The sequence below is a fragment of the Procambarus clarkii genome, chromosome 14 (genome assembly GCF_040958095.1).
Source record: "Procambarus clarkii isolate CNS0578487 chromosome 14, FALCON_Pclarkii_2.0, whole genome shotgun sequence".
Taxonomy (NCBI): domain Eukaryota; kingdom Metazoa; phylum Arthropoda; class Malacostraca; order Decapoda; family Cambaridae; genus Procambarus; species Procambarus clarkii.
The window spans coordinates 35,859,056-35,874,153 of NC_091163.1; the positions used below are offsets into that span (position 1 = coordinate 35,859,056).

General features: G+C 49.4%; 1 protein-coding gene across 5 annotated transcripts in view; it reads right to left on the minus strand.

Moving 5' to 3' along the window:
- LOC123770239 (KICSTOR complex protein kaptin) overlaps positions 1-15,098 on the minus strand; it is a 51,793-nt gene that overhangs the window by 24,620 nt on the left and 12,075 nt on the right. For all 5 annotated transcript variants that reach the window (XM_045761906.2, XM_045761931.2, XM_045761915.2 and 2 more), the window contains 2 exons: positions 7,484-7,654; positions 100-266 (listed from right to left, as the gene is read on the minus strand). In XM_045761906.2, the coding sequence (XP_045617862.2) occupies positions 100-266; positions 7,484-7,654 (338 nt within the window). The remainder of the gene's footprint in view (positions 1-99; positions 267-7,483; positions 7,655-15,098) is intronic.

Here is a 15,098-nt window from a genome sequence, read left to right on the forward strand (position 1 = left end):
AAAATAAAATTAAAAGTACGACTGAATGACAGAAAGCATAACCTAACGTCTTCATAAACAATATCATATGTTACAAAAGTTAAAGGAACTATGGAGCACCTCGTATTGTCCGAAGAATAAGAAATGTCCATCCAAAGTGTGATGTCAGTCATTTGTTTGAACTCTGGGAAAGATTCGGAGCCATCCACTTCCTGATAGCTATGACTCTCATCATCCGAATAATACAGGTGAATGCAACAATCGCCCCCACTCAGCAGCCACACCATCTGTAAACAAATGAAATAAACCAGTCTTCCATATCCACAATTACACACACACACTTAAAAGAAATATCTCTTCTTACTATCTTACCTTGTGATGATTTCGGGGCTCAACGTGCCCATGGCCCGGTCCTTGGCCGATAGCATTTATGATAGCAATTTATGATTAGACATTGAGATGCAAGTCTCGTCCTAATCACACACCCTGACCTTGACAAAGCACTCAGGAGAGTGCGAAAGATTTGGTGTAAATTCTTTACATAAATTTCACAAAAATACATATGTGGATTTTTATCCTAATTTATGATAGCATTTATGAAAATAAGAACCAGAGATTAACCTATTGATGAGAATAAAATCACTGCCCATTCCCTGTATTTGCCACATTGTAAAAAAAAAAAAAAAAAATGCACCAAACTTGACTAACCAGAAATGAAATTTTTTAGTGTTTTGCATAACCAGAAACATATGAACCCTAGCAACTCACCTAACCCATAGAAAGGGTCAATATTACGGTGCTTTAATTTTTACTAGTACTAAAGATATGCCTCGTTTAAGCATCCAATTCTGTTAAAAAACCAGTGTTGAATGTAATGAAATGCCATTTTCTGGGTTAGGCTGATATATCAGCATATTAACCTGGGTGATACCAGGCTGATATGCTAATGTCAGACTTTGGCATCAGTCATGTGTATGGAGTTCTGTGGGCCTACCGGGGACCACAAGCCAGAACCTGGCCCCCTCAGAGAGGCAAGGAGAGCAATGGCCTATAAAAAAAAAACGTGTGCTAGGAAGCATTCTATGTCTGCCATCGACCGGGTTAGGCACCCAGAAAGGTAAGCGTCCCAAAACAAACCCCTATTCTGGTGAAAAATTGCGACATAAAGGCGAACAAGTGGATAAAACTCCCCAAACAGAAACGAACAAACGAGCACGACGTCACACGTCGCCGCACCGCTGTTTGTGTAGCTCCCCCCTCCCTGGGAGGGGGAAGGGGGAGCCCCAGACCCCCACGCCGGCAATCCACCTCTCAGTTCTGAGGCTGGATATCAAATCACAAGAAAAAACAGCCGACCGGGGGGAGGGAAGGTTGTCGGGGAGCCTCCGGGTCTTACCCAGAAATGTAATGCCGTTTCATTACACTCAAAACTGGTTTTCTGGGGAGAGCCTCGTCAGCTCCCTGGAGCTACCTACCCAAAGACAAAACCCATAGGGACTTACCCATGAGGCAGTCGCTGCTCACTCCTCAACTCGAAGTCGAGACAACTGGAAGCAACCGCTGACCCAAAGCAACACAGGCCCGACGTTTACCTAGTAACGCTCAGCCAGGACCCTGTTCGACCTCCAAGAACCCCACACCTGAATGTCAACCCAGGACATATTACCAAAAACAGCAGCAAGAGCAGGAAACTTGTGAACGTCATGGGCACGGGGATAAATCGCAGGCTGGCTAGACCAAATAACCCTGCAGACGACCTGGGAGACCTGAAACCTGGAACAGGGAAGAAGGGAGACTGGATCAACCCAAAGCGCATCCCCGGCCACAGAGTCCATGGCACGCAAATAACTACGAAGAACCGCAACCGGACATAAAACATGATGAATCCCTGGCCTGACGAATCGAGCATCAACCCAAGGACCCCTCCGGAAACCAGTAGTCTCATTCTTCGCCAGAAAAGAAGGAGACGGCTGCAAATGAACAAACCTACCACCTGGGCCAAACGAGCAGAAACCCCTACTCTGGAGAGCATAAGCTCCCCGACCCAACCCCCAGAGGCCAATGCCAACAAGAAAAGAGCTTTAGAAAAATAGTCCTGAACCGAAGGGGCCACTACAAACCGAGGAGAAGAGAGATAAGAGAGCACCTTGTCAAGCGACCAGGATGGCTCAAGCAGTACATGAGCAGGCAGGAGGTGAAACAACGCACAAGACAGCTTGCGAAAGGGCGCAGAAGTAACATCAATACCAAAAACAAGCTGCAGCGGCTCCGCCAGCGCCGCACTGAAGTCTCCAAGCGAGTCAGGATCTGGAGCAACAGCGGAACCAGGGGAAAGAGGTACAGGAACCCCACCTTGACCAGTCCTGCTAAAAGGCATTGACCTGATGGCCTCGCAGAACGGGGAAAGGCGCCACATATATCGGAAGGCGCCGCAACCATGCCGACGCGAAGAGGTCCCCCTCCGGGCACCTGAACGTCTGGCAGAGCCAACTGAACTTGTCGGCGTCAACCGTCCATTCCGTGGACAGGGGGAACGAACCGAGACAGGCCGTCTGCCAAGACGTTAGACACCCCACGAACGTGAACTGCCAGGAGAGAAAAACCCTGAGAACTCGGCAGACGAGTCACCTGAAGCAACCAGCGCCAAAGAGCCAGGGAATGCATCGAACCCCCTCGGTTCAGGCAATGAACCACTGGGGAGCAGTCTGACTGGAGCAGGATCGTCAATCTGCGAGCGACCCGAACCCTGCGAAGCGCAAACCAAACCGCCACGAACTCCTGCACCATGCTGTGGGCCCATCAAAAGGACGGACCCCATCGCCCCTGGCCAGCCTGGTGAGCACTGGTCACAAAGCCCCAGCCGAGCGACGATGCGTCTGTGAACACATCGAGCGAGGGCTCGGGCAGGCGTCATGGCACTGAACCCCGAAAAACCCGAAGAGGAAGCCGGCGACGCAGCAACCGACGCAAGGCCCCATGGGGCCAAACCGAGTGATTGAGAGAGAGGCGGAAGGGACGTCCCCGAAAGAACCATAACAGGCGACGCAGCCAAACCCGACCCGGCGGATAGACCAACATCGCAAAGTTCAGGCTCCTGCACAGACCCTCGAGGAACCACCGGGAGACCCGGAAACCCTCCAGAAAACGATAAGGCGGGATCGTAGGCGAAGGAGACTCCAGAGGGAGAGACAAGGAAGCGGTCCGAGAGTCTCAAACAAGACCCAGCCAAGTCTGAACCTGGGAGGGAACCAGATAGGACTTCCTCCAGTTCACCAAGAACGCAAACCCGGCAAGCTGGGAAAGAACCAAATCCCTGGCTAGCAGACATGCGGACTGGCTGGGAGCCCATACCAGCCAGTTGTCGAGGTATGCCAACACCCAAACACATAAGAAAGACATAGACAGGCCACCACGACCCGCGTAATGCGTGTGAAAACATGAGGTGCCAGGTTTAACCCGAACGGGAGACAACGAAAGCAGTAACTCTGATGCCCCACAACAAAACCGAGCCAGTCTCTGAACCCCGGATGAATTGGGATATGCTAATAAGCATCCCTGAGGTCCAGGGACACCATCCAAGCGCCCGGCTCCAACAGGAGCAGGACCTGGGACAACATAGTCATGCGAAAGGAGGGGCAATGAACAATGCAGCAATGAAAAGGCGACAAAAACCTAAGAGCCAGTGCCCAAGCGAATTCCAAGGAGAGCGCAGGCACAGCCTGTCAACACGCGAGGTGAAAAGCAAAATACAGACACCACCTCCTTGAGAATTGGCACAAACAACTTCAACATGGCAGCCAACACCTGAGCCGCAGAGGCAAGTGCACCGGACAAAGACCCGGCACCCAGCGCCTCCGCATCCTCCTTAAGCCAATCCGAAGACAGATCAAGAAAGGAAAAGAAACACAACACCAAGGCTAAGTGCCCACGGGCGTGCAAATTCTCAGCAACCAAGGCAGCTGAAAGGGAAGGGGCCTACACATGGAGCTGCACAATGCCAACGTCCCTAAGAAGCACAGGGACGAACAAGCACGCATTAAGGCGCTCAACTCGCCCCCCCCCCCCAGGTAAACCTGTACAACAGTAGACGTTTCCTGCCAATCAAGCGCGCAAGTCCAACAACACCCATGCCACGTGCCCAACGAAAAGAAAGGACAGTCCGCCAGCTAGGAAGATTCTGGTGCCTTGTAATGCACCCAAATGGGAAAAGTTGTTCCGAACTCAAAAGAAAATGGATCCATCACCGAGGCATAATCCGGGTCTCGCAGGAGGTATGCAGCAAGGGCCTCCCGAACCTCCCTAGGCAGGATTCGAGAAGCTGAAAACCTCTGGAAGAAAGGAACCGAAGAACCTACGAGAACCCAGGGAGGAGCCGACAACAAATCATACTAATACAGGGAGGGAGGGATCTGAAAACCCTTCACCCTGCAATAACAAGCCCTGTGAAGAGGGTACCAACACCTTATAGGGGTCAAACGGGGCCCCAGTCACAGTCCCATGTCTGTTAAGTCAACTCCTCCCCAGTCCCGGGATCCTCCACGTCAGGACCCAGGGCAGAGTTGGCCTCCACACCCTTCAGCCCCCACAGAAATGGCCGAGTCCAAGGGAAAAGCAGAAAAGAAGGTGGTGTGCTGGCAAGACCCAGAAGCTTTGGCAGGAGGAACCGGCTCAAATGCCTTTGTCCCCAACCCGGATGGGGCAGTCCCCAAAGCTGCCCGAGTCTCACTTCCATCTAAACCCTGCCCGACTCCATAACCCTCAGACGTCTGGGAGCTGGGAGTAGAGTAAGAAAGGGGGGTTGGAGGAAGGAGCTGGATAAATAACACCAACCTGAGAAAGACTCGGGAGCACGGATGAAATCAAAGTCAAAGTGACTAATGCCCCCATGTCCGGGTCCCCATAACCCAAACGGGCAGCCTCAGGGCATCCGGGTGAGCAACCAACCTAGCATGGTGCAGAAACCAATACCGTGCATGCAATGCTGAAATCGCCTGTACCAGAACATCAATCTCAGTAGAATATGTAAACTGGAGCACAAGCAAGGAACAAGGCTTGCAGGAGTCTGGGTCAAAGGCTTCATCGACCCAGCAGGAGGCATGATGGAGGCAAAACAGTGAAGTGTCACCCTGAGACAAGGGGACAGCAACCATCCCAGAGGACGTGTCCATAGGTCCAATGTGCCCCAATGGGGTTTTCCAGGGCCCATAGGTTGACTACTAAGCAAACCCCAGGCAAGGTATTGTTAACTGGTTGGACCCAAAATACCAAGAGAAACTGCTAAAACAGAACCCCTGCCATGTGTACAAGCACGGGGGCCTAGAGGAGGACCACCAATATACCACAAGGTGGAACAGAACCAAGGGGGCAGACCTCCACCAGGCAAAATAAACAAAAAGAAAAAGAAAACCCCACAAAAGCACAATGTCTCTAGGAGGAACAGAACCTGGCCGCTGTATATAAGGAGACAAGCTGCGTAGTACCTTGTGCCCCTACCAGCAATGACACCACCTCCTATCCAAGGCTACACAAAAGGAATGAAACCCCACCCAACCCCCAAGAGCGGGCAAGTGCCAAGCAGCAAAAGATCCCTACGGAAGCGGTTCCTGAACGCCCTGTGGAAGGGAACCCCAGAACCCAAGGGTAGTACTCACAGGGCGCTTAGGGAAGGCAGCCCTAAGCGCATGCAGCCCTCAGTACAGTATGTTACTGGTTCAGGCGAGTGCTGGTTCAGTAACAGGATTGTTGATTTGTGGAACCAATTACCGCGTGGTGTGGTGGAGGTGGGGTCCCTCGATTGTTTCAAGCGTGGGATGGATATGTGTGTGAGTGGGATTGGGTGGTTATAATTAGGAGCTGCCTTGTATGGGCCAATAGGCCTTCTGCAGTTACCTTTATTATGTTCTTATGTTACTCCTGGCCAACACGCCACAAACAGCAGGAACCACCACAAGGGCACAAAATCCAGCAAATTCTGAGGCCAGAGTCGACATCCATCCCAGATGTGCTTCAGCCACGAACCGAGGTGCGAGGGACCGGCGTGTGGGTCCAGGGCTTCCCCCTCCCCCTCCCGGGGAGGGGAGGGTTGCACGGACAAGCTGCACATAGTGGCAGTCAATGACAATTGCTCGTTTGCTGGTTTCCTTTGTTTTCTTCTGGGCAGTTGTAATTCTGTGTTCATCAACTGTGACTATTCTCAAGCTAAATGAAATTTCTTTCATCCCAAACCTGTTTCCAACACTAGAACCACTGTGCTCTGCCTTCCCTTCATATCTGAACTTAAAAATCTCACTAATACCCTTCATTCTATTGATATAAAGCTCGCTTTTCAACAAACTAACACTCTTCATAGCAATCTGGTTCCCACTGCTCTGCCTGCTTCTAATGCTGCTGGTGTCTACTCTATTTCCTGTTTGTCTTGTCCTCTACAGTACTTTGGTGAAACTAGCCGTACACTAAATGACACACTTAAGGAACACAAAAGAAGTGTTAAGTCTGCAGACACAAATAATGCTCTCTTCTGTCATGTTAGGGAATCTAATCATCCTATTGATTGGTCTTCTAAACTAATCTTTCCTGCCTCTACTCTTCACAGATGCCGTCTTGTCGAATCGGCTCCGATACACAACCTACCCAACATGAACCTTAATCCTGGCTTTGTTGCTGTTGACTCTTCCCTTTCACAGTAAATACTCAAATGCTCTAACCTTTCTAACAAATTTGACCTGACATAAGCCTACCCATCCTTTTTACCCTTTCTTTTTCCTCTTATTCTTACGTTTCCATTCTTCCTTTACCCATTGTTGCACCCATCCCATCCGTACCTTTCTTCTTGTTCTTACCTTTTGCCTTGCTCTTACCTTCTAGGAATTTCCTCCTCTTACCTGCTCCTCACCTCACTCTTGCCTTACTTAATCCTGTGCCTCCCTCACTCCCAGTTCAGCCCTGTTCCTGTGCCAGGTAAATCCACTACAGGCTCACCATAGCCCGTGGTACCTGGAACTTTTTGTTACCAGTAGCAGAATCTTAAATAACAACAACAACCTCACTCCCATCACAATGGACTTGATAATAGTCCAGGGCAAACAGCAACATCGTTGTCTCCTTATCTTCTGGTGTGTGGTTTTGTCTGGCTGTGGTCTCCAGTAGGCCATACAAGACTACTATGGCTGATGCGACTCAGTAGTAGGAAAGCATCTCAGTGAGATGGCTTAAGAGAGGTCCTCAGGAAGCCCCAAGGTTCTACCAGATATAAGCACTTCAATACATTCAATACTAGTTTTTTGTTTTTAGTTTTGGGTTTGACCTCCAAACTCCTCTCACCTCACAGAGAGCACCAAATTCTGGTCCTGGCTCTTGGTAAGCCAAGGTGGGTCTCAGAGGCTTGATGCAATTCCCCGAGGCTTGACAGCCCAAGTGCTCATGAAACCACCGAGGGGACTCTCCCCGAGATAAATACTTAATTTATTCCTCATAAGATTTTAAATTTGTAATCACAGGCTCCTACCTCCCATCCATTTTTGCTCTTGGTTTTGGTGTGGTAAAGATGATAAGGCACAAAGTCTAACTCAAGGGGCAGGCAGTTCTGCGACACCACATCTAAAGCACTGTCACTGTTAAGATCCCAGTCAGAGTAAATATTGAAGAAATGGCTCTGCTGTCCAGAAACATCATCCTTCTGTAATGAAAAGAAAATAATGAACTGAGTGGAATGGTGGAATGAAACATTCCTTTTCTAATACTTGGGGGGATTTTAACGACAGGAATATCGACAGGTCAATAAAGAATCCTCCCCCACCACATTACCTCACCACCACCACCACAACCACAATCCTCACCTCGTGTTGATTGACAACCGAGAGGCGGGACCAAAGAGCCAAAGGACAACTAGGACCCCCCAACTAGGACTAGGACCCCCAAAGGACCCCCGCAAGGACAACTAGGCTAGTACTAGGTGAGTACTTTATTTGAACTGATGCAAACAAAGTGGTTGACAGTTGGAACAAGTTAAGCAAGAAAGTGGCGGAGGCCAAAACTGTCAGTAGTTTCAAAGCGTTATACGACAAAGAGTGCTGGGAAGATGGGACACCAAATACAGTATGTATCTCTCATCCTGTAACTATACTTAAGTAATTACACTTAGGTAATTACACTCTCCATGTTTCATATACAGGGAATATGAAACATGGAGAGCAAGACTTGTGAACACTACATACAAATATTTCCTGAGGTAGCATATCAAGACAATAAGAAAATGAGGAAGAGAGCTACCAGCAGGAGGTTCAGTGAAAGACTAAAACGGAGGGAAAGTCAGCAAATGAGATAATGGAACTCATAACACAGAAATGCAAAGAAGTAATGTTCCTACCTCTCAGCCTGGAGGAGAAGGGCAATCCCATGGCTCAACAGACAGTGTAAGGAGGAAAAGACAAAACAAAAAAAAAAAAGGCACAGATAAATTATAGGGACATGAGCACAGAGGCAAATAGCAAGGCACTTGAGAGGGCCAGAAATGAGTACACAAGAATCAGAGCTGGAGGGCCAGCAGTTTGAGAATTATATTGCAGCAAAAGCAAAGAGCCAACCTAGGCTGTTGTATGGCCATATACAGTATGGAGGAAAACAATGGTACGAGACCACGTGATTAAACTTCGGGAACAAGAAGGAACACTCTTGGAAAATTACAAAAGTGTGCAAAAAGCCGGCGTTGAATGTAATGAAACGCCGTTTTCTGGAAGAGCCCCCAGAAGCTCCCTGGAGCTTTTGGACTGATATTAGCTAATAATAGTATGGGGCTTCAGTTGTATGGAGTTGTCATGCCTACCGGAGATCACTAGCCAGAATATGGTCCCCTCAGAGAGGCACAAGGAGCAATGGCCTATGAAACTTCCTTGTATGAAAATTTTCATGTCTGCCATCGACTGTTGTTAAACACCCAGAGAGGTAGGCGCCCCAAAACAGACCCCAACTGGTAGGAAAATTGCAAACAGAGCGAACAAAGGTTAAAAACTCCCCCCAAAACAAACAAGAAAACAAGCAACATGTCATCACACCACCTGCCGCTCGTTCGCGTGAATTCTCCAAGCGAGGATACTGGCCCACTGAGCCGGCTGCTGGACCATTAATTCGGAGACTGACTAAACGGAACAAAAAAATGGTGACCAGAGGGAGGGAGGGTGCCAGGGAGCCTCTGGGGCTCTACCGAAAAAATGGCATTTCACTACTTTCAACACTGGTTTTCTGTGGGGAGCCATGTTGGCTCCCTGGAGCTAGCTACCCAAAGAGCAGGAAATTAGGGATTTACCCGGGAGACGGCAGCACTGCACAACTCATGACGAAGATGAGACAACTGGCTGCAACCCCCGACCCAAGGTGACACAAGACCGCTGAAGGCCCGGCACAATAACAAGATAACGGGCAGCCAGGACCCTGTTCGACCTCAAAACTCCCCGCACCCAAATGTCAGCCCAAGACATTACCAAACACAGCAGCCAACGCTGCGAATTTCCGAACATCATGTGCACGAGGCTTTTCTAGAAACACAAACACAAACCGAGACCAAGACCAAATCGAAACATACGAAGGGAATGGAAGTGGCAAAAAGACCACCAAGAGATTTCATACTGTTGCCGAAAAGAAGACCGCAAGTAAGATACCATTAGAGAAGCCACCTGGTGACCATACAGATGGCGATACACCCGTGTCAGAAACTTCAGACGCGAAGCGCAGAAGAGAAGAGTGGACAGGCAAGGTACCTAACCGGCCCGATCTGTTGAAAGAGGTGGAGCCGTGGAAAATGCCCCCGTTTTGGACACCGAGTAAGCAGCGCCTGAAACCAAGGCTGGGCCGGCCACCATGGGGTCAGAAGAAGAACCCTCTCTCGATAGGACTCGAGCTAAGCCTGAACCCGAAGCAACAGCTGAACCAAGGGGGAAGAGGAACAGGTAACCCCACCTCGACTAGTCCTGTCAAAATGCATCTACCGCAACAGCCTCGCAGTCGGAGGAAGGGTGCCACATAGACTGAGCCAACTGAAGGAGTTGGCGTTAACTGTCTATTATGTGGACAGAGGAATGAACAGCGACGAGCCATCCGCCAGGACATTAGACACTCCCCTAATATTAACCGCACCGAGAACTAAACCCCGAGAATTCAGTAGAAGAGCCACCCGAAGCAACCAGCTCCAAAGAGCAAAGGACTGTAGACCCCCCCTGTAGTTCAGGCAATAAACCACCGAAGAGCAGTCCAATTAAAGACGGATTGTAGAGCCTTGAGAGAGCCAAATCCGATGCAGCACAAGCCACACAGCTGCAAACTCCCACACTGTGCTGTGAGCCTGATAGGAGGACGGAGCCCACCACCTCTCGCCGGCCTGGTGAGCACTGGTAACAAAGCCCCAGCCCAGAGAGCAGGCATCCATGAACACATCAAACAAGGGGTCAGGGAGGCACCAAGGCACTAAACCCAGAAAAGTCCAAAGAGAAAGCCTGAGACAAAGCAACCGACGCAAGGCCCCCAGAGGACAAACCCACCAATCGCGAGAGCGGTGGAAGGGGTGACCCCAAAGAAACCAGAACAGACATCGCAGCCAAACCCGGCCCAGTGGGTAAACAATCACGTCGAAATTCAAACTCCCGCACAGCTGCTCGAGCATCCACGGGGTGACCCGGGACCACCTCACAAACAGCTGACGGTGAGACTGCAGCCGGAGCAATGCTGCCCGAGGGAGAGACAAGGACACTTTCCGGGAATCCCAGACAAGGCCCAGCCAAGTCTGAACCTGAGACAGAACCAGATGGGACTTCCTCCAGTTCACCAGGAAGCCGAACCCGGCGAGCTGTGAAAGAATCAAACCCCTGGCCATCCGACAAGCAGATCGGCTGGGAGCCCATACTAGCCAGTTGTTGAGGTAGGCCAACACCTAGCAGAGGCAGATGGGCCACTACGACCCAGGTAAGATGTGAAAATATGAGGTGCCAGATTCAGCCCAAAAGGTAGGCAACAAAAGCGGTAAGCCTGCCACCCCGACAAAACCTAACTAATCCCTGAACCCAGAATGAATGGGAATATGCCAATATGCATCCTGGAAGTCCAGAGACACCATCCACAAACCCGGTTCCAAGAGAAGCCGGACCTGGAACAGAGTGGTCATCCGAAAAGAGGGGCAAAAAATCCAGTGATTCAGACGGGACAAGTCCAAAATGAACTGCAGATCTGCAAAGGCAATGGAAACAAGTGAGAAACTCACCTGAGGTTGTTTCGACCACGCCCAAGCACACCCAATCCAAAATAACCTGACGAAGCAAAGGAAGAAGCCTGCCCCACCAAACCCCAAACCCTCCGAAGGAGGAGGGGGTCGCCCAACACCACTGCAGGCTGGAAGACTCAACCTGAAACGGTCATGAATCGTGGAACCAAGCAAGGGCAAACAGAGCCAACCTTCCCCCTAACGCCCCGTCAAGGGAAAAATCCACAGGAGGGCTGGTGATCTTTCTGAGAAATTGACTTGCGAGCAGAGCAAGCACTGCACCGACCAGACGAAGACGACTCTGAAACAGGTGCATGCTCAGAATCTGGCACCAGAGGCCCACCTTGACCAGCAGATACCTGAACCCTGGCACAACCTTTCTAGGAAGCTAGAGAGCGTGCACCCCGATCACCAACAAATCCAAAAGAGGGCAGTAACTAACCGAAGCCGCCTGCAAAAACTGAGTCACCACCGAGTCAGCAAATAACTGCATACAAAATGGAAACAAATACCTAAGAGCCAGGGCCCAAGCAGAATCCACAGACAGAGCGAGGATGGCCTGCTGACATGCGAGGCGAGAGGCATAAAACAGAGACACTGCCTCCTGGAGGATAGGCGCAAACAGTTTAACCAACGCCACTAACGCCCTAGCCGCCAAAGTCAATGCCACAGATGATGGCCCGGCATTCAATGCCTCCACATCCTCCACAACCCAGTTCAAAGACAGCTTGAGGAGGGAAAAGAAGCAGAGGAAAAGAAGCCAAATGCCCCGAGCACGAAGGTCCTTTGCAACCAAAGGAGCCGAAAGGGAAGAAATCTGGACGTGCAACTGCAGCAAGCCCACCTTCTGAGGAATCACAGGAGCATACAAGCACGCATTAAGGTGTTCAAATGTGCCCCCTAAGTAAACCTGCAACACTGAAGTGAGCTCGCGCAACTCGAGCGTGCGGGTACGACAGAACATATGCCACACCCCCAATGAAGAGAAAGGGCAAATCCACAAGGGCCGTGATGAGGATTTGAACCTGCGTCCGAGAGCATCCCAAACGCTGCCTTAATCGACTGAGCTATACAACATGGTAAAAGAATTGCAACCAGAAATTCAACTGAATTTACTTGGATCCTGCAGCCTCTCCAAGACACAAACCAGGATTTTACACAATTCCCCCATGTACTTGAGCTATGTCTTTCTGGTTGCAATTCTTTTACCATGTCGTAGCTCAGTCGATTAAGGCAGTGTTTGGGATGCTCTCGGACGCAGGTTCGAATCCTCATCACGGCCCTTGTGGATTTGTTCATTTGATGCATCACGCGTTTGTGATCACTCCTGGCCACCGCCCAACACACAGTAGGAACACCGACTAGGTGAAAAGCCTGTCAGGCAACCGAGACCAGAGTAAACGTCCACCCCGTTTAGCTTCAGCCGACAAACTAATAGTCCAGCAGCTGGCTTGGTAGGCTAGGACCCTCCCTCCCGCCTCCTGGGACTGGGGGAGAATCGACCCGCAGTGTGATAATGTGTTGGTTGTTTTCTTGTTTGTTTTTGGGGGAGTTTCTAGCCTTTGTTCAGTCTCTGGTTGCAGTTTTCATACCAGTTGGCATCTGTTTTGGGGCGCCTACCTTGCTGGGTGTCTAACCACAGTCGATGACAGACACGAAACTTTCATACAAGGAAGTTTCATAGGGCATTGCTCCCTGTGCCTTTCTGAGGAGACATTGTTCTGACTAGTGGTCCCCAGTAGGCATGACAACTCCCTATGACTGAAGCCCCATACTAAGATTAGCTAATATCAGTCCAATAGCTCCAGGGAGCCAAAGGAGCTCCCTACAGAAAACTCAACAGGAGGTTCCAGGTCGTCTTTAAACCAGAACCAGATATGTGTCCAAGTGACAACAGATGGCCAGAGGTAACACTAGACAGAATTGACGTTAATGTAGAAGAGGTAGAAAGACACCTGGAGGAACAAGATGTAACAAGAGCTGTAGGATCAGACCAGATATCACCTTGGGTATTGAAGGTAGCTGCAGGGAGCTTATGTCACCCATTAACTATAGTATTCAACATTATACTAAAGACGGGGGAGCTACCAGAAATTGGGAGGAAGGCAAATATAATTCCAAAATTCAGAAAATGGGGGACATGTGAAGCATTAAACTATAGACCAGTGCCATTAACATTCATTCCATGCAAGATTCTAGAAAAAGTAATCATAAAAAGGATTGTAGAACATTTGGAGAGAGAAAATTTTATAACATAAGCACAACACGACTTCAAAAGGGGGGAAAATCATTCTTAACAAACTTTGCCAAATTCTACGACAGGGTCACTAATATGGCGGTAGACCTCCATGCTGGCATAGTACCAGCAGCTTCCAAATTATGTGGCCCCCATTTCCCGATTGCGAGGCTGTGGGAGCGAGTGCTTTTGGCTGGACTTGGATCAGTAGGGTTTGTTTATCTCTTCCCTCTGGCCAGCTCCTACTTCAGGATCTGTCAAGACTGGGCACGTTCTCCAGCAGGGTATTGTTGGAGAGTCGTTTCTCAATGGTTCCAGGCTCTCAATCAATCTACATGTTTTTGACTGAAGTGAAGGTGGTCAATCTTTTGGTCTCTTCCCTGTGGGTTTCATTGCAACAACAGTATGAGGTTTGTTCTCATTTTTTTCTCTCCCTTCATTGCTTGTGCACATTTTCTGTACTAGTCATCCTGTCTTATTCATCTGTTTGTGGATAGGTTTCACATGCCAAATTCTGTCACCTCATGTCATTTAGCCTTGGCGAGCCACTTTTCTTGGCATTTGGTGCTAACATTTCATTGGTTTCATTTAGCAAGTTGGCTCGGGTATTATTCACCCAGTGCCTATTTGTGCTCTTCCTGAGCCATCTTGGTCTTTGGACACAGTTTTAGTTTTTCCTCTCATATCTTCAGTTGTGGACATTTGCCATTACCTCCCTCTAGTGATGTGCGGGCAAATGCTCCAGAGCAGTTATGGATCTGGTGTCACTTGTTCTAGGGCCCCATTTGCCTCAGGTTGTCTGTAGTGTCATCAACTTTAGCCAGCCTATAGTCTATCCTCAGGCCAATAATGTACATAAGTTTGCACCTCTGTCCGTGGTATTTTTTAGCACGTCTTGAGCAGATAATCGGCACCAAGATTTTGGAGGTCCAACAGCGTGCTAGCAGTTTGTTATTTAGTGAATGTTGCTAACCCATGCTGGACTTGTGTGACTTTCAGTGGTTAAATTGTTGCTAATTTGCCTTTCCTGAGGGAAAACTCGCCAAGGCCGAAGAAGAGCTGCAGAGGTAACTTCTGCAGCTCTCCTCTGCCCTTGGTGAGTTCCTCTTTGTTTTTTTGCTGTTGTGACATAGCACCAAAGAGCCACCTAAGGATATCTCCCAGAAAACCATAATTTAATGTAATGAAACGACTCTTTCTGGTGGGTCCTGGTGACTCTTTGGGACCTTCCTGTCCCTTCCCAGTTGAAATGCCTGGTGGGACCTGGTGACTCTTTGGGACCTTCCTTTTCCTTCCCCAATTCAAGGGCTTCAATCTTCAAATTCTTGGCTATATGACTGAGGGGGGGGGGTATTATTGGTGGTTCCAGTAGTACATATTTTCTGGTGATGCACAGGTGGAACCGACATTAGATTTGTTTCACCACTAAATGATATGTGAATCTTGTGCCTTTGCCGTCCTGTTTTTATGGTCTGTTTACCTAGCTGTTGTCCGTTTTAACTTGTTCCCCTTTTCTGGTGGCCTTTCCTGGTCAGGGTGTTTTACAGTCCCCTGCTCCTTGAACCTCTACAGAGGTTTCGGTTTCTGGTCTCCTGGTTTCTGGGTTAGGACTCACTACAGCCTGGTGTGGATTAAATT